This window comes from Anguilla rostrata, chromosome 8 (assembly GCF_018555375.3).
Source record: "Anguilla rostrata isolate EN2019 chromosome 8, ASM1855537v3, whole genome shotgun sequence".
NCBI lineage: Eukaryota > Metazoa > Chordata > Actinopteri > Anguilliformes > Anguillidae > Anguilla > Anguilla rostrata.
Window position 1 is genome coordinate 11,295,339 of NC_057940.1, and position 18,997 is coordinate 11,314,335.

Below are 18,997 nucleotides of genomic sequence, written 5' to 3' on the forward strand. Positions count from 1 at the left end.
TCCTTGTCGGTCTGCTCGCTCCACCACCACCTCTTCCTGTTTCCCCCGCTCTTGTACCTCTCCCCTTCCTCCCTCACTCCCCCCTTATGTCATCTCTCTCTCCCTCTCTCTCTCCCCCTTGTCCCTTCCTCCTTATGTCATCCCTTCACGCCCCTCTCTCCCCCGCTCTCTTCCCCTCTCCCTCTCTCCCCCTCTCTTTCTCTCTCTGTCCTCTCTCTCTCTCTCGGGACCCCGCCCCTCCTCTCTGTTTAGCCTCCTCCCTCCCCCTCCCTCCCTCCCCCCTCCCTCCCCTCCCTCCCTCCCTCCCCTCCCTCCCTCTCTGTTTAGCCCGTGTGTCTCTGAGGTCTTGTGTGTGGGGGGTTAATGGCGTGTGGCAGGATGTGTCTCTGTTGGGGGGGGGAGGGGTGGTCTCCCTGTCTGAGTGGTCACGTGACCCCAGCCATTAAGAGCCTCTCCATGACGACCCGCTGGGCTCCTCGCGTGGTGGTCACCAGTCCCACAATGCACCGGCGGCAGCACTTTGTTTTCGGGCAGTGTGTGCGTGACGGGTCGAACCGGGGCCTAACGAACAGCAGGGCCTAACGAGCAGGGCCCGGCAGGAACAGACGCCGTTTGCTTAGCGCTGTGCACGTGAGCAGGGTGTGGGGTGCACAGATGTTCTGCGTGCCGCACTCTGGATATGCAAATACGCCTGCATGCGGTCACGCACACGGTCACGCAAGCCTGCTGCACTGACGCGCTCTCAGGCACGCTCACACAAACATAGATGCATGCACACTTACGCAAACACGTGTGTATACACATACACCCTACATGCATTCTCACACGGTACGAAATGTTTCAAATACATTAAGCAGTTCCCGCATATTTTACTGACCATTTCAAACAAACGCATCTATTTTCGCTGATATTTAGAACCTTTTTTTATTTTCTGTGAGAGTACACTTTGTTTCATAACACCGAAAACAATGAGGGGTTTGCGGGGGATTTTCAATATTTTTCTGGATTGTAAAGAGTTAAAGTATCTGAAGTGCCTACTCCTGTTTGATTCATGATCGACACATGCACCGCACATGCACACACGCACACACACACACACACACACACACACACACACCACACACACACGCACACACACACCCACACACACACCACACAACACACACACACCACACACCCACACACACACACCACCTGCACACAACCACCACACCACACACACACACACACGCACACACACCCACACAACACTCACACACACACACACGCACACACACGCACACACACGCACACACACACACACACACACACCCACACACACGCACACCACACCACACGCCCAAGACACACACCACCACACCACACACACACACACGCACACACACACACTCACCCTCCACGCGCTCGCTCTTGCTTGCGGCCCCGCGGTCGGTCTCATTCGGGAAGCGTGCGCGCTTGTTTACGCCTCCCGCGCTCGGCGGGATAACGATCACCTGCGGTCCCGCCGGCTCGCCGATAAAGGCCCCGCCCCCGGGAGGGTTCCTGGGACGCGGACGTCTCGCCGCCGTCGCCGCGGTGATGTGGCGCAGCGCGGACTGCGGGCGCTGAGGAGGGCGAGCTGATTAAGATGCGCGCTCAGACTTCCTGCAGAGACACAGTAATTTGTTGAGGAGAAGCCATCTGGCGATTTGTGTGTTTATGTTTAGCAAGGGTTGAGGAAAAAAAAAGAAAGAAAAAAATTCTTTGTCTCTGTAACCCCCCCCCCCCATCCCCCGGCAGCCCCCACCTTCCACCCCCCCAGCCGCTAGCCTCCCCTCGACATGTCTTCCTGTTCAAACATTCTCACTGGAATGTAAAAACAAACTGAGAAAAACAAGGGGTGCCCCTCCAGGTGTGGAGATGAGCTTCTCTTTTTTCCAGATTTGGTTGGGATTATCACACTCCTCAGTTGAAAAGGTGGTCAGGCGCTGCGCTGAGCAGCTGAAGGAGGCTTTGATGGGGTGGGATTGCACCCGGAGCCTCAGCTGTGTTTGTTTGGTCTCCGCTGCCAGACGTCAGCCAGTCGGCTGCCCCGGCCTCCTGTGCTGCGTCCAGTGCGCCAGCTCAAACAGGTGAGCGCTGTGAGCATCGGCCTGGCCTCAGGGAGGCGGGGGTCAGTGACTGGGGCCCTTCGGTGAGTGGGACAGATCCGGCACGTGGGCGGGGTCTAGTGGATGTGGGCGGAGCTCCTTACAGGTGAGCCAGCAGGCTCGGACAGGTGGGCTATTTTGGGCTCTTGCTCCTAGGATAGGATAGCGTATGACTTCTCCTGAACCTCGTCCCCACACGCACGCACACACACTACAGACACTGACACACACACACACACGCACACAGACACACACACACACACACACACACACACACACACACTACAGACACTGACACACACACACACACACACACCTTCAGCCTCAGCAGGGGGTCGGAAAACAGCGCTCTCTGTACACGGGTGCGGCCGCATATGAATATTAATGGCTGAATATGAATGTTTTTTGCGCAGGGTAATCTGAAGCCGGCTGAGTAGCCCTTCTGCCTTACCAGGAATAGCTGTGGCCATTGGGCCTCAGCAGGGGAGGCCTCAGAGATTTACAGAGCAGCTCGCGATCCCCGTGCTGCTTCTGAACAGGGGCTGCCCAACTGGGCTCCCTCTCCTGGGCTCCCATTCCTGGACACCCTGAAAGCTTTCTGGTCTGTTTGGAGTTGGAGTTTTCAAAAGAGAAATGCAGAGACTTGATTATAAACAAATGATCAAAAACACTGTTTTGTGAGAACGTGTTTGTCCCTACCGGTGGCAGAATTAGAATGCAAATTGCTGTTAACGACCCAGTCGTCGCTGGAAAAAATTGTGAACAAGCGATTCCTGCTGAGAGAAAGAAAAGGGGCGATAAAAACAGTTTGTGGAGAAAAAAGGTGGCGCAGAAGGGTGCAGTCCAGGTTAAGCGTGCCGCGGAGAGGGGCGACGCAGCGATGGAGGTGTGTCTGTGGGCTCAGCGGGTGCAAAAAGGGGGACGTACACCCCACCTTTCAGCCAGACAGCTGCATTTCCATTAACATTTAGGCTTTGAGGAAATGCTCTTTTCCAGAGTGATTTATACAGCTTACATTTCTTCTGTACGAGGTCCTTTTGTGCTGCTGGGTCAATATTGATGTGATTCAGGTTAACAACTTTGCACAATGCAGTGCCCTGGCAGGGAGTCAAACCTGCAATCTCTGAGTTACAAACCCGGTTCTCCAGCCGCCACGCAACGCCGCTGCCCCTGTGTGCCGATGTCGTCTGGAGCTGCGTTTGAGATGGGGTCTAAATCTCGCGCAGTGATCTTCTGAAGTGGAATAAATCCTGTATTCACGAGCAGTCTGGGTAATCGCAGCTGGAGATTTTCTTCTCGGGCGATCTCGATTTTTCAGCGACGACTCAGCGCTGAAAAACAAGCTGGTTTGATAACAAGCCCGAGGGCTGGCGTTCTGCTGCTCGCGTGCGTGCGCGCGCCCAATTATTCAAATATCCCATCACAGCAAATACCCAGCACGGCGCTGTTTGTGTCCGTTCCCGAGGTTGTGTTTTAACAGGCAGCAGCTGACACCACCAGGAACTATTCTGTCACAATTTACTTCCTACTTTCCTCTGACTACTCGGGGGGGGTTTTGGGGGAGTTTTAACGTTGTATTTGTCAATGGAGAAGCGAGGGACGTGCGAGGGGAACTGGAGATGGATGGACTGGGCCTGTTTAATAAAGCATAGGTATGATTTATTGATGACGGGGCAGCCCGTCTCTAGGCGCTGCGGTGTTATAGGCAGCTGGAGCAGAAGCACACCTGCCTTCGTGTTCTCCGTTTGGCCGTTCGCTCTCCCATCTGTCCGCTGCAGCTCGCTGTCACGTACCAGCTGCAGCCCCTGGAGACCAGCCACTGCCTCTCTCCTTTCACCCTGCTTCTCTCTGCACAAGAGTGTCTCTTCCCGGAGTCTGGAGGGACTTTATAACTGTGACATTCCTGTTTTCAAAATGAGAACGTAATCTAGCATCTCTTCCCTCCTTAATATGCTGTGGTGGGAATGCAAAATGTGTAGCCAACTGCATCAATTCCAGTTTTAAATCGCATTTCTGAGGTTCTGTGTTTCTTTGATTTTGCACGGATTGAGTATGTGCATCAGCCCCAGAATGGGACGCATATTCCAGAAATAGATTTTAAAAAAATCTATTTATTGTTCCTCAAACTTTAAATGGCCAGTTGTGATCTTCCCGGTGTGATCTAGCTCCAGTTTGGGGGGCGCACAGACTGGAACGCACAGCCAGCTGCCTGTCCGTTGCCTTCGGCAGCGCACCCCCAGATGAGCTGTGCGCTGGCCGCTGGCTCGGGAGTGCACCCCTAAACGCAGCGAGGCTGCAGACGCTCGTTCGGGCAGCACAGCTGCTCTCGAGCGGCAAGGAGGGGCGTGGCCTGCTGAGCAATCTCCGAGCCCCTCCCTCTCCTCTCCAGGCCGTCCCGTTCCCTCCTCTCTCTGAGCATCGCGCCGGGGGACGTGAGACTCGTGCGCTGGAGGGCCGCGGCGTCTGCGTTCTGTTCTAGCGCCCTTTCAGCCTGCAGCCGGGTTCCAGGCCTTGGAAGCGAGGTGTGCGGACTTGAGCGGCACCCCTGATTCTCACTGTCCTTTCTCTTCTCTCCTCTTCCTCCAGCCTTCTCTGTTGGATCCGCCTCCCGAGACCCCCGCCGCACCGCTGACCTCTGACCCCGGGGGCGCGGACCAGAAGCCCAAAAAGAAGAAGCAGAAGAAGAAGAAGGAGAAAGCGAAAGCCGATGAGGAGGAGGAGGGGAAGAAGAAGGAGCCGGACGCTGTGAACGGACCCGAGGAAGAGGCTTCCTCTGGGGCCAAAAAGAAAAAGACCAAAGCCAAGGACCAGGGCACCCCCAAAACGCCCAAAGCCCCCAAAACACCCAAAACGCCCAAGACACCTAAAACTCCCAAAGAGCCAAAGGAGAAGAAGGTGAAGACACCCAAGACTACAGCCCCCAAGAAGCCCAGGTACCTCTAACACTGTAGAGTCTAACGAGCACTTTCCCTTTATTCACTGATAGGCCTACCTGTTTCATACCAGCCTTCATTCACTGATAGACCTACCTGTTCCATACTAGCCTTCATTCACTGATAGGCCTACCTGTTCCATACCAGCCTTCATTCACTGATAGGCCTACCTGTTCCATACTGGCCTTCATTCACTGATAGGCCTACCTGTTCCATACCAGCCTTCATTCACTGATAGGCCTGCCTGTTCCATACTAGCCTTCATCCACTGATAGGCCTGCCTGTTCCATACTAGCCTTCATTCACTGATAGGCCTACCCGTTCCATACCAGCCTTCATTCACTGATAGGCCTACCTGTTCCATACCAGCCTTCATTCACTGATAGGCCTGCCTGTTCCATACTAGCCTTCATTCACTGATGGGCCTACCTGTTCCATACTAGCCTTCATTCACTGATAGGCCTACCTGTTCCATACCAGCCTTCATTCACTGATAGGCCTACCTGTTCCATACCAGCCTTCATTCACTGATAGGCCTACCTGTTCCATACTCGCCTTCATTCACTGATAGGCTACCTGTTCCATACCAGCCTTCATTCACTGATAGGCCTACCTGTTCCATACCGGCCTTCATTCACTGATAGGCCTACCTGTTCCATACCAGCCTTCATTCACTGATAGGCCTACCTGTCCCATACTAGCCTTTATTCACTGATAGGCCTACCTGTCCCATACCAGCCTTCATTCACTGATAGGCCTACCTGTTCCATATCAGCCTTCATTCACTGATAGGCTGCCTGTTCCATACCAGCCTTTATTCACTGATAGGCTGCCTGTTCCATACCAACCTTTATTCACTGATAGGCCTACCTGTTCCATGCCAGAAGTGTACCCTGCACACACAGTTTCAGTGCGCGGGTCTGTGTGTTAGCGTGGCTACGTGTTAGCACGGCTGCTAACAGATTCTCACTTGGGTGCAGTCGTATAGCAATTGGCAAATGGCGCATCGGGGGTGAAACCTAGTTTGGCTATCGTGCCAAGAAGAGTCGCATAGACCTTCTGTCCATGGAATCGCAAGCAGATTTTCTTCACAGTGTTTGAGTGATTTTGGGTGTTGGCAGGATTCACTTTCGGAGTAAATTGGACTCTGAAAATGTGTTTAGGCCAAACAGAAATGTCTGTATTACCCAGTCAAATGAGCTCTTGCTGAGAGCAAAGGTCTGCCACCCTCATGGTTTTAGTGAATGATGCAGTCGCCCGATTGGTCAGTTGCTTGGGCTAGAACTTCAACTAATTTTTCCCAGAAGGCCCTTTTCACTGCCTCTGGAACAGCAGAACGCTTGCGTGTGTACGCCGGTCTCTGAGACGCGTGTAAGGGTGAAGGACAGAGTAGAATAACCACACAGCATCCGCATGCCCCCTGGCTCTCCGCGTTTCATCACGTGGAACGTACCGGAACCTGCGAAGGCCGCGGCGGTGGCGGCTGGGTGCCCGGGCGGCGTTAGCGGCCGCGGCGGAGCTCACTCAGGGCGGCTCGGCCCGGCTCGGCCCGAAGCTCAGACCGCTTTCGGTTTGGAGAGGAGGGAGCGCCAAGTGTTTGCGTTTGCGCCGCCGGGCCCGGAAAGCAGGGCTATTAATAGCCCGGCTGGTGCCTGCCGCCCACGCCCGCCACCCACAGGTGTGACGGGCTTGCAGCGCGCGCGGCGGGGCGCTGCCTGTCCCATCCCGTCCCGTCGTGCTCTCGTCCTGTAAACTGCTCACACGGCACAAACCCCGTCCTCTTCATGATGAAGCCTTTAGGCAGCGCCTGGCCCCTACCCCACACAGTCGCGTTCAGACCAGAAGGGTCCTATAAACTAAATTGGAAGCAGTAGACTGTGCGGCGTGGAGGTCGGCCAGCACAGATTGACCTTGTCATCTCTTTAAAAGCCAGGCCCTCGCTGCCTCCCTTTAGGTTTCCCAGCTTTTATAGTGCTTTGTTTTTGTTTGTTGAGGCCGGTGTATCTTGATTGGCTGACGCAGAGCCAAGTGGCTGGTGCAGTCAGGTCAAAGGCGTCTGGCTGTTACAGGGAACTGGTAGAGGGTGCCGGGCCCAAATGCCAAGTGGAAGGTGGTTGGCTGATACTGGGCCCTGGTGGAGGATGACTGGCTGTCGCAGGGGCCCGTCTGAGAGTGATTGGCTGGCTCTGGGCCCTGGTGGAGGATGACTGGCTGTCGCAGGGGCCCGTCTGAGAGTGATTGGCTGGCACTGGGCCCTGGTGGAGGATGACTGGCTGTCGCAGGGGCCCATCTGAGTGTGACCGGCTGGCACAGGGCCCTGGTTGAGGTTGATTGGCTGTTGCCGGGGGCCCGTCTGAGAATGATTGGCTGGCACTGAGCCTGGTGGAGGATGATTGGCTGGCGCAGCAGCCCTTCTGAGAGTGACTGGCTGGCACTGGGCCTGGTGGAAGACAGCAGTGCAGGTGCACAGCAGCGTCTAAGAGGTGACAGAGGCAGATGGCTTTAGTCAATGGCAGCCAGCCAGTGGAGCAGGTGCTGGTCATGTGACCGCTGGTTACCGGGGCGATGTGATTGCTGTTGGCGTGCGGATGAAAGGGAGAGGAGGGTGGGGGGTTGGGCTTGGCTCCAGCTCTGTGTGATCTGTGGCGGGGAGAGCGGAAATAAGAGCTTTGTGTGTGTGTGTGTGTGTGTGTGTGTGTGCGCGCGCCGCGTGTGTGTGTTTGGGAAAGGGGGGGGGGGTGTGGGGGCAGCTGTGTGGCAGTGTAAACTCAGAGTAGGGGAATACTGGTCAGGCCTGCTCTTTCTTTTTCTCTCGGTCTCATTTTAATGGGTCTTCATCTTTCTCTTTCTTTTCTGCCACTTATCCCTGTTTCTGCATTTGTTTTCTCTCTCCTTCTGTCTTTCTCTTGTTTTCTGTATCCATTGTAGTTGTTATACCCCATTTTCTCTTTTTTCTCTGTCCTTGCTTTTCCGGTCTCTGTGTTGCTCTAATTCTCTCCCTCTGCCCCCCCTCCCCCCCACTCCTGTTAGACTGGCAGCATGCAAATTTCTGCCTGCAATCCAAGATTAAAGGGGGAGAGTGCACTTTATGGGATTTCAAAAATATCATTTAAGTTTTTTGTGTATTTTGTTCTGTTTGTTTTTGTGCGCAGTGAAGTATATTGGAAGAACTTCACCAGCTTTAAAATTGGCTGGAATACAGACATTGTTGTGGTTTAAAGTTTAAAAAAATATTTAAATAAATAAACGAGTGCACTTTACGTAACACTTTATGTAACTCCGTTTGTACAGTAATGTCACGCCTCCAGAGGTTTTACATGTGTATATTATCTGATCACTCCTCAAAAAAAAAAAAAGTATGTACAAGCTGCTTTGGAGTTGCACGAAGAGTGCTTTTTGCTTTAAGGCACAAACTCGCAATCGGAACGATACCAGTCACTGTAAACGTGGCAGCTCGCCAGCAACATATGCAAATATGGAAAATATTCTTTCATAGCACACAAAACCTGTCTGGGCCAATCCAAAACGCATGTTAGAAGTGAAATAATGTGAAAAGACATAAAATCAGTCAGCAGGCCTGTTTTAAAGTTACACTCTGTTCTCAGTTTCAGTATGAGGTGACTAATATAGCAGTGCCTCTGCGTACTCTTTCAGTTTGTATCTACAGTACTTAAGCCTTTATTTTTAGTGTGTGTGCTATGCATATTTTATGTATTGGGGACGGTATCGATGCTGGAACTCCTGAAACTTTCCTGGTTTTCTACCCCCGACACCACTTCCAGTGCCAAATGTTGAGGTGAAAACCCAAGCTTGAGTTTCTGTCTGTGATAGTAGGAATTATCAGAAATTATAATAATTGTTTTTAATTTATTTATTTAACAGACCATTCTTTTGTGACTGTGGGAAAGCTGCATTCACTACATGTTGGTTTTGGCATTTTATGTTAGTTTATACTTGTCTGATACAAACAGAAATCAAATCAAAGAGATCTTGTTTTCAGAATTTTTCAAGAAAGGAAGTTTACTCGCAACAAATCACAGCAGGATACGCCCTTCTGCTGTAGCACAAATAATTTTAAAGGAAATACAGACTTAAAACTGATTACATCGTTTTTCACCGAAGCGTTCTTATAATCTCTGGTTCCTTCGACTACTTGGAGAAAGACAGTAATGTAGCCAATCATAATTCAAAAAAGTGACCGTGTACAGACAGATGACCAATCACAGATGCACTGTGTTGGTCTGCATTCTGATTCCTTTGTAACAGTACTGTAGTTACAGTTGCAGTGGTTTATAATAAAGTTTTAAACACAGTATGCTCTGCGTCTCCCCGCAGCGTTAAGAAGACGAGCCCAGAGACCGACACTGTGGCTAAAAAAGAAGCGAAGCGGAAGAGAGAGTCCAGCGAGCACTCGGATGCGGAAGAAAGGATTCCCCCGGCTTCTCCGGAGGAGGAAGAGGAGGACGGGGGCACGCAGGTACAGAGACTCAGTCTGAGCCTGGGTCCCGTGGGTCGCCTCCGTGGGACTCCAGGTGCGCTCTGTCCAGGCCAGGGCAGCGACGGGGCCGTCCCACGGGGCTGTCTCACAGGGCTAGCCTGGGCTCGGTCTGCCCAGCCACTCTCTCATGTCTTAAATGGCTGGCAGTCTTATTTCTGTCACTCTGATAATTTCACACTGAAGTTGTGAGTGTTTGCTTTTGCCTACATCTACTCCTTTTTGTTTCATTTGTTTTCTTGATATTCTTAAGGTAACATAATGACGAGAACAGGCCATTCAGCCCAACAATGCTCGCCATTTTCTGGACTAAATTAGCGCTCTGCTACCTACGGACTAGTATCTAACACCTTTCATTCTGCCGTCCTGTCCTGAAGTGTGTTCTTGTTAATGCCTGTCCTACAAGTCCATACGTTCCTTTTAAATCTGTCCTGTAAGTGTACACTTTCCTATGTAGCCCTGTCCTAGAAGTTTACACATTCTTGGTTAACCCTGTCTTGGAAGTGTACACTTTCCTGTTTAGCCCTGTCCTAAGCGTACACTTTCCTTTTTAATCCCGTCCCAGAAGTGTACACACTCATTTAATCCTGTCCTAAAAGTGTGCCCTTTCCTGTCTCACCCTGTCCTGCTCCTGCAGAAGAGACGGTCCAGTCGGCAGGTGAAGCGGAAGCGCTACACGGAGGAGCTGGAGTTCCGAATCTCAGACGACGAGGGCGACAGGAGAGAGGGGGGCAAACGAGCGGCTCAGTCTGATCAGCAGGTACGCCTGTGCACCCCTGCAGCCTGTGTCTGTGCACCGTGCAGCCTGAGGCTGTGCACCCGCAGCTGCTCCGGGCCTCAGCCTGTATCTGTGCAGCCCTGCAGCCTGTCTCTGTGCGCCCCTGCAGCCCTGCAGCCTGTGTCTGTGCGCCCCTGCACCCTGTCTCTGTGCACCCCTGCAGCCTGTCTCTGTGCGCCCCTGCAGCCCTGCAGCCTGTCTCTGTGCAGCCCTGCAGCCCTGCAGCCTGTCTCTGTGCGCCCCTGACGCTGTGCTAAATCTGCGTCTGTGTTGTGTGTGTAATCCCTCCCCCTCTCCATTTTTGTTTAATGTTTTTGCGTTTGTCTTTGTTGTTGTTATCATTCTTTGAAATGTCCACAGTGTTCTTGTTTTGGCAGTTGAGTACAGAGTTTTTAAATGTGGAGTCTCTCTCCCTGCAGGCTGCTGGTGCAGACGGTCCTGTTGTGGAGAAGATCATGGCTGTTCGGCTGGGGAAGAAAGAGGTGAGGCTGGCAGGCGTCGTCCTTTTTGAACTCAGTCCAGTTGAAACGGTCTCTGCCTGCAAAGTATCTACCTATAGCCAGAAAGTATCCACCAAAGTATCCACCAATGGCCAGAAAGTATCCACCAAAGTATCCACTAGTTAGCAGAAAGTATCCTCCAAAATAGGCGGAAGTGTAGTATAATGGCTAAGGAGTTGGTCAGATTTGATTCCCCGGTAGGACACTGCCGTTGTGTCCTTGAGCAAGGTACTTAACCTTCATTGCTCCAGTATATATCCAGCTGTATAACTGGATACAATGTAAGTCGCTCTGGATAAGAGCGTCCACTAAATACCTGTAAACTAAACTATCCACCAATAGCCAGAAAGTATTCACCGAAGTGTCCACCAATTAGCAGAAAGTATCCACCAGTATTCAAAGTATTCGCCAACATGTCCACCAATAGCCAGAAGGTATCCACCAATAGCCAGAAAGGTTGTTCAGTTTCTTCCTACTAATGTCCTCACTGATTGGTGGAGCTCCTCTCTGGTTTCAATGAGAAAAATGACAGCAGGCTCTTCCCATCACTGTTTGATTATGCCTGCCAGCTGCACAGTCCCGCGGGAATAGGGCCAAGCTGAGGAGCTGGCAGAAGGGATGAGCTGGAGATGGAGCTCTGTTCTCCATAGCGCGTCTCAGAATTCAGTTTGGTTCGTTTGCTCTTTAGCACTACACTTCAGCTTTAAGGAGCTTTGAGAAAAGCACACTGTCAATCAAATGCAGAACTGTTTTTGCATTTATTTTTTATTAATGCTCACAATAACACATTGTTTTAAAAGTTTAATGAGAGTAATGACGCTAGTCTGACCTGGGCTGAGAGGAAGTGGGTGGTCCCTCGGCTGAGCTCCGCCCCTCCGGCGCATCCAGTTGTCTGCCCGTGGCTTTGTTTCGTTTCCACGGATCCGAGACAAAGTGCTGGCTGGGAAGTCGGCGGCGGCGAGCCTTTGAGACGGCGGCCAAGAATAATGATGCGTGTGGCTGGAGGGGCGCAGCTGCAGCTGCAGGCGCTAGCGCAGCGCTGTGGGTTTGGCGGGAGGCCAGGGCGCCGCGGCGCAGCGGGGCGCTGTGAATGGAGCCGCATGTGGGAGAGCAGCGGGGACGTGATTCATCAGAGAGTGCACACTCTACAGACACACACACTACTGACACACTCTACAGACACACACTACTGACACACACACACACACACTACAGACACACACACTACTGACACACTATGCAGACACACACTGACACACTCACAGACACACACACTACTGACACACTCTACAGACCACACACTACTGACACACTATACAGACACACACTACAGACACACACACTACTGACACACTCTGCAGACACACACACACTACTGACACACTCTACTGACACCTACAGACACACACTACTGACAACTACAGACACACCTACGACCACACACTACTGACACACTCTACAGACACACACACACTACTGACACACTCTACTGACACTCTACAGACACACACACTACTGACACACACTACTGACACTACAGACACACACACTACTGACACACTCTACAGACACACACTCTACTGACACACACACTACTGACACACTCTATAGACACACACTACAGACACACACACTATGACACACCTAAGACCACACTACAGACACACACACTACTGACACTCACACAAACCGTACAGACGCACACTACAGACACACACTACTGACACACTCTATAGACACACACTACAGACACACACACTACTGACACACTCTATAGACACACACTACAGACACACACACTACTGACACACTCTACAGACACACACACACTACTGACACACTCTACTGACACTCTACAGACACACACACTACTGACACACTCTACAGACACACACACTACTGACACACACTACTGACACTACAGACACACACACTACTGACACACACTACTGACACACTCTACAGACACACACACTACTGACACACACACTACTGACACACTCTACAGACACACACACTACTGACACACTCTACAGACACACACACTACTGACACTCACACAAACAGTACAGACGCACACTACAGACACACACACTACTGACACACTCTACAGACACACACACACTACTGACACTCACACAAACAGTACAGATGCACACTACAGACACACACACACACCCACACACTACAAACACACACACACAAACACACACAAACTACAGACACACACACACAAACTACAGACACACACTACAGACACTGACACACACACACAGACACACGCACAGTACAGACACATGCACACACACGAACACACACACACACACACACACAACAGACATACGCACACAGAGACAGCTGTGATTGATTGCCATTTTTTCTTTCTTTTTTACAATTTCTAATACACCTGTGCACCCCAGATAAACCCACTCAACATGTGTGTTGGCTCTGTCAGGGGGAGGCTATCAGGAGTCAGGCCCCGGGCGAAACAGTGCTGGGGTTAAGTGGCTGTTACAGACGCCCATTCTCAGGCTCAGAGCGCGGTCTTACCGGCGGGAATTTCACACGCTACGCTTCCTCAAACACACAGGAACTCTGAGGAACTCTCACAGGCAGACTTACAACTGCCACTGACAGAACTCTCACAGACACACTTACAACTGCCACTGACAGAACTCTCACAGACTGACTTACTGCTGTCACTGACAGAACTCTCACAGACTGACTTACAACTGTCACTGACAGAACTATCACAGGCAGACTTACAACTGTCACTAACAGAACTCTCACAGACTGACTTACTGCTGTCACTGACAGAACTCTCACAGACTGACTTACTGCTGTCACTGACAGAACTCTCACAGACTGACTTACTACTGCCACTGACAGAACTATCACAGGCAGACTTAGTACTGCCACTGACAGAACTATCACAGGCACACTTACTACTGTCACCAACAGAACTCTCACAGACTGACTGACAACTGCCACTGACAGAACTATCACAGGCAGACTTACAACTCACTGACAGAACTCTCACAGACTGACTTACTGCTGTCACTGACAGAACTCTCACAGACTGACTTACAACTGTCACTGACAGAACTGTCACAGACTGACTTACAACTCACTGACAGAACTCTCACAGACTGACTTACTGCTGTTACTGACAACTCTCACAGGCACACTTACATCTGTCACTGACAGAACTCTCACAGGCACACTTACTACTGTTACTGACAGAACTCTCACAGGCACACTTACTACTGTTACTGACAGAACTCTCACAGGCACACTTACTACTGTTACTGACAGAACTCTCACAGGCACACTTACTACTGTTACTGACAGAACTCTCACAGGCACACTTACTACTGTTACTGACAGAACTCTCACAGGCACACTTACTACTGTCACTGACAGAACTCTCACAGGCACACTTACTACTGTTACTGACAGAACTCTCACAGGCACACTTACTACTGTTACTGACAGAAGGGTTCTCTCTCAGACACGCACGTGGGGCTCTCTCACCCTCATACAGACGTGTGTCTCCACTGGGCTGCTTGCGGCCTGTCTTAACCTGATTGGCCAGACATCTGCGTTAGGTCAGACGCATTAGGTAACCGTCTCCATTGTAAATGAGAGTTCTTTTGAAACGGGCAGGGATTTGATTACGCAGCGGGACAATACTGAAGGAAGCGCTCGGCCCGAATATTAAACAGCACGGTGGCCGCCTGTCTCCACGCTGCGCGGTCCACAAATGACCGTTCCGCTGCTTTGGTCTTCTTCCTGCGAACACAGGAGCGCTTTCCCACCGCTGCTGCAGCACTTTTCCAGCATGTTTCACTCGTATGCCACACACTGACATCATAAATATTTATTTGTGGCTGCGCCTGTCACAGTGGAATTCTCTCATACGGGCCGGCTGTCTCTCAGACATTTAGAGGGAATGTGACAGACAAAAAATATGTTACACACACATATATACACACACACACACACACTCACATGCACATGCATACGCGCACACTAGCAGGCTTGCAGACACCAACACATGCACACGCACACACTCATGCACACTCACATTTGCGTATACGCACACACACACACACACACAGTGATGCCCTCTCACAGACATGGATACACACCCATGCATGTTTTTTTTTCTCATTTCAGAACGAGTGTGGGGAAGAAGTGGAAGTGGAGGAATTTTATGTCAAATTCAAAGCCCTGTGAGTTCCCACACTTTCTTTTTCATTTGTGTTGTCCCTGAGCAAATGATTAAAATAATTTCAGCATGTTGTAGCTGCGAAGCAAATGTGTCTTTCAAGAGAAATTTCTTTCACCGTGCCTTTTCTTTAAAAATGTTAAGTATGTGGCGCAGTGTTTTGTTTCAGAAGTATTTGATTTAAGGCATGTTTGAAAATGCATTCACATATTTTACTTCATTATGTGGAATGACAAACATGTTGCACATGTTGCTGAATGTTTCTAAACGGCCATCTTAAAACGAGCAGCCGTTGTGTCATTTACACAGTGTGAGCAAAATGTGGAAAAAAGACTTGAATTGACCCTTATTTTGACACTTGTTTCTGCTTTAAAATGCAATTGCTGGGTATAAAGAAAACATTTGACTGTTTTTAATTATAATAATATTTTTTTTAAAACGTTTATCCGCTGTGTTTTAAAAATACTTTAAATGCATCTCAAATTGCCATTTCAAATACAGATTCTCAGATGCATATGTATCTGACCCAGACCTTTAGGCATAGATCAGGGCTGCCCAATCCTGTTCCTGGAGATCTAGCATCCTATGGTTTTTCATTTCACCTAATTTGGTACACCTGATCCTTCTAACTAGCAACTCAGTGAGATCCTCTCTGTTGAATGAGGTGCGGCTTTGTTAGGTTCAGTCTGAAAACCTGGGCTGGGCATCCCTGGTATAAGATGGATTAGTTTTTGCCCCCCATCTGATCCAGGGTCAGTTGTCACCCCTCCCCCTCCTTTTATTAGTCATTGTGGTGGTGGGCTGTGCTGATTCTGGGTCAGCGGTTAGTGTTGGCGTGACAGTGTGAAATGCTGTCCCCCTGCGCAGCTCCTATCTGCACTGTCGCTGGGCAGACATGGAGGAGCTGGAAAAGGACAAGCGGATCCAGCAGAAGGTCAAGCGGTTCAAGGCGAAGCAGTCGCTCAACAGCTTCCTGAGCGAGGTGAGCACCAGGCCCACGCACCCCCAGCCCCCCCCAGTCCTGCCTTTTGTGTTTTCCCTTCCCCCCACTACATGTCCTGACCTTCCTGACCTTTTTTTTTTTTTCTTTTCTAATGGCTTCATTTAACAGACCTCGGGGAATTCTGACACAAAATGGCTGCCCGTGCTGTAAACCCCCCCTCGTTTATCCACTGTTAGTGAAGCAGTTAGTGATCCTTCAAAAGGGATGAAAGGGATCCCTGCCGTTTGCGCTGAAAGAGTAAACTAAGGAATGGACCCCAGAGTGGGAGGAGTTATCAGGTGTCATGAGTTATCGGAACCAGTCGCGATGGTGGAATCTGTGATTGACAGGATGTGATCGATACATTCATTTAGGGGTGTTCTTAAAGCCAAACCCCCTACGTACTTGCATGCTCGTTTATTTAAATATCATGTTCCACTTTGCTGAACGCGATTGGGGTTTGTGTATTCTGTATCACACTGTTTTAATGGAGTCTTTTCACTCTTTTTTTCCAGATGGATGAGGAGCCCTTCAACCCAGATTATGTGGAAGTGGATCGCATCCTGGACATTTCTGAGAGCACTGATGAAGACGGAGAGGTGCGGTGTACATTCCGGGGGTGGCTTTTGGTGGGAGGGCGGATTCGGGCACAAATCTAATTTATTATATAGGGTCTTGCAGTGAGCTGAAGCAGTTTCTAAGCGAGGACGTGGCAGTGGGGGATTTGCCTGTTGTGCTCCCGTGCTGACTGCTCCCCCTCCCACCCCCCCAGCCCGTCACTCATTACCTGGTGAAGTGGTGCTCCCTGCCCTACGAGGACAGCACCTGGGAGCTGAAGGCCGACGTGGACCCGGGGAAGATCCAGGAGTTCCAGCGGCTAGCGGCGCGGGAGCCCCAGCTGGAGAGAGTGGTGAGGGACCCCCACCGGGGTCGCGTTCGGCCCCCTGCCGTTTTACTGAGGGGGGAGGGGGGTCGCGTTCTAACCCCTGCCGTTTTACAGAGGGGGGAAGGGGTCGGGCTCTGCTCCCTGCTGTTTTACAGAGGGGGGAGGGGGTTGTGTTCTGCCCCCTGCTGCTTTACAGAGAGGGGAAGGGGTCGCGTTCTGCACCCAGCTGTTTTACAAAGATGGGGAGAAAAGGTTGGGTTCCACACCCATTTATTACAAAGAGGGGAAGGGGTTAGGTTCAGCCCCCTGCTGCTTTACAAAGAGGGGAAGGGGTTGCGTTCCAAACCCATCTGTTACAGAGAGGGGAAGGGGTCGGGTTGCACAACCATATGGTACAGATGTATAGGGTAGCGTTTGGGTCCCATTGAATAATCGGCAGGGGGCAAGAGTCTTGTTCAGCACCCTTCTGTTCCAGAGAGCTGGAAAGGGTAGCGCCTGGCACCCTGTTGATCAATCGGCAGAGGAGGGTAAGAATCTCGTTCAGCACCCTGGTGTTTTGCAAAGGGGGGGGGGGGCACGCTGGTTCTCCTGTCGGCCCCAGGGCACTGCTGAAGGGAACGGTCTCTCCCCCATGCAGGAACGCCCCCCTGCAGATGATTGGCAGGAGCTGAAGACCTCCAGGGACTACCAGAACGGCAACAAACTCAGGGAGTACCAGCTGGAAGGAGTCAACTGGCTGTTCTTCAACTGGTACAACACGTATGTATTCACCTGCCAGTACACGCATGTAATCTCGCAGTTCAACACATACAAGCTCGATTGGCACCACATGCATGTAATCATATCATCTAACACGTGTATTTAACTGACACTATGCGCGTGTAATCATATAATCTAACGCACGTATTCAACTGGCACTACCTGCATATACCCATGTGATCCAACACATACGAGCTCGATTGGCACCACATGCATGTAATCATATCGTCTAACACATGTATTTAATTGACATGTAATCATATCGTCTAACACATGTATTTAATTGACATGTAATCATATCGTCTAACACATGTATTTAATTGACATGTAATCGTATCGTCTAACACATGTATTTAACTGACATGTAATCGTATCGTCTAACACATGTATTTAATTGACATGTAATCATATCGTCTAACACGTGTATTTAACTGACATGTAATCGTATGGTCTAACACGTGTATTTAACTGACATGTAATCGTATGGTCTAACACGTGTATTTAAGTGACGCTGTGTGCGTGTAATGGTGTAATCTAAGGCATATGTGTTGAACTGGCAGCACATGCATGCGTCCAGACCTCTTGAGTCCTGCAGCTCAGTCTTGTGAAGTGATGTGGAGACGTAAGGGATCGCTGGGCTGTTTTAGCTTGTGATCTGCCCGTGTGGTCTCCTTGACGTAACTCCTCGTATTCTGAGTTTTTTTTTTTCTTCCCGTGAGAAGTTTTTTAATGTATTTTTTACAGTCTTTTCTACGGTTTCCTGTTTTCCTGTGAAGCCGCGGTGTCTCTGTAGAACGCGCCGCTCGAACAAAATGAAAACGGACGTTTCCTAACTGACGATGGCCTCACGGTTTTTCCCGCGTTTGCGTTTCCGTGCAGACGTAACTGCATACTGGCGGACGAGATGGGCCTGGGGAAGACCATCCAGTCCATCACCTTCCTGTACGAGATGTTCCTGAAGGGCGTGGGCGGGCCCTTCCTGGTCATCGCCCCCCTCTCCACCATCCCAAACTGGGAGCGGGAGTTCCGCACCTGGACCGACCTCAACGTGGTGGTGTACCACGGGAGCCAGGCCAGCCGCCGCACCATCCAGGCCTACGAGATGAGCTTCAGGGACCCGCAGGTGGGGAACGTCCCAAACCGGGATCCTGCGCGGGGCAGTGTATAAATGCTAGCGTGGTACACTGGGGTGCAGTGGGTTTTTAAGTGCTCCTTCTGCTGGGTTGGCTTTGGTGCTGTGTTTTTTTTTAGGGTCTGTGACTCATTCAGCGTTCCTCCGTCCCGGTCACGTTTCAGCCTTGCTT

The 18,997-nt window shown here is 50.8% G+C and overlaps 1 protein-coding gene across 1 annotated transcript in view; it reads left to right on the forward strand.

Moving 5' to 3' along the window:
* The window catches only part of LOC135260797 (chromodomain-helicase-DNA-binding protein 7-like), a 56,397-nt gene that overhangs the window by 16,428 nt on the left and 20,972 nt on the right, over nucleotides 1-18,997 (forward strand). Inside the window, 10 exon segments of the mRNA XM_064346345.1 lie at nucleotides 4,716-5,062; nucleotides 9,398-9,539; nucleotides 10,195-10,317; nucleotides 10,755-10,817; nucleotides 15,015-15,070; nucleotides 15,934-16,048; nucleotides 16,564-16,647; nucleotides 16,821-16,958; nucleotides 17,572-17,693; nucleotides 18,573-18,816. Coding sequence (XP_064202415.1) covers nucleotides 4,716-5,062; nucleotides 9,398-9,539; nucleotides 10,195-10,317; nucleotides 10,755-10,817; nucleotides 15,015-15,070; nucleotides 15,934-16,048; nucleotides 16,564-16,647; nucleotides 16,821-16,958; nucleotides 17,572-17,693; nucleotides 18,573-18,816 — 1,434 coding nt within the window.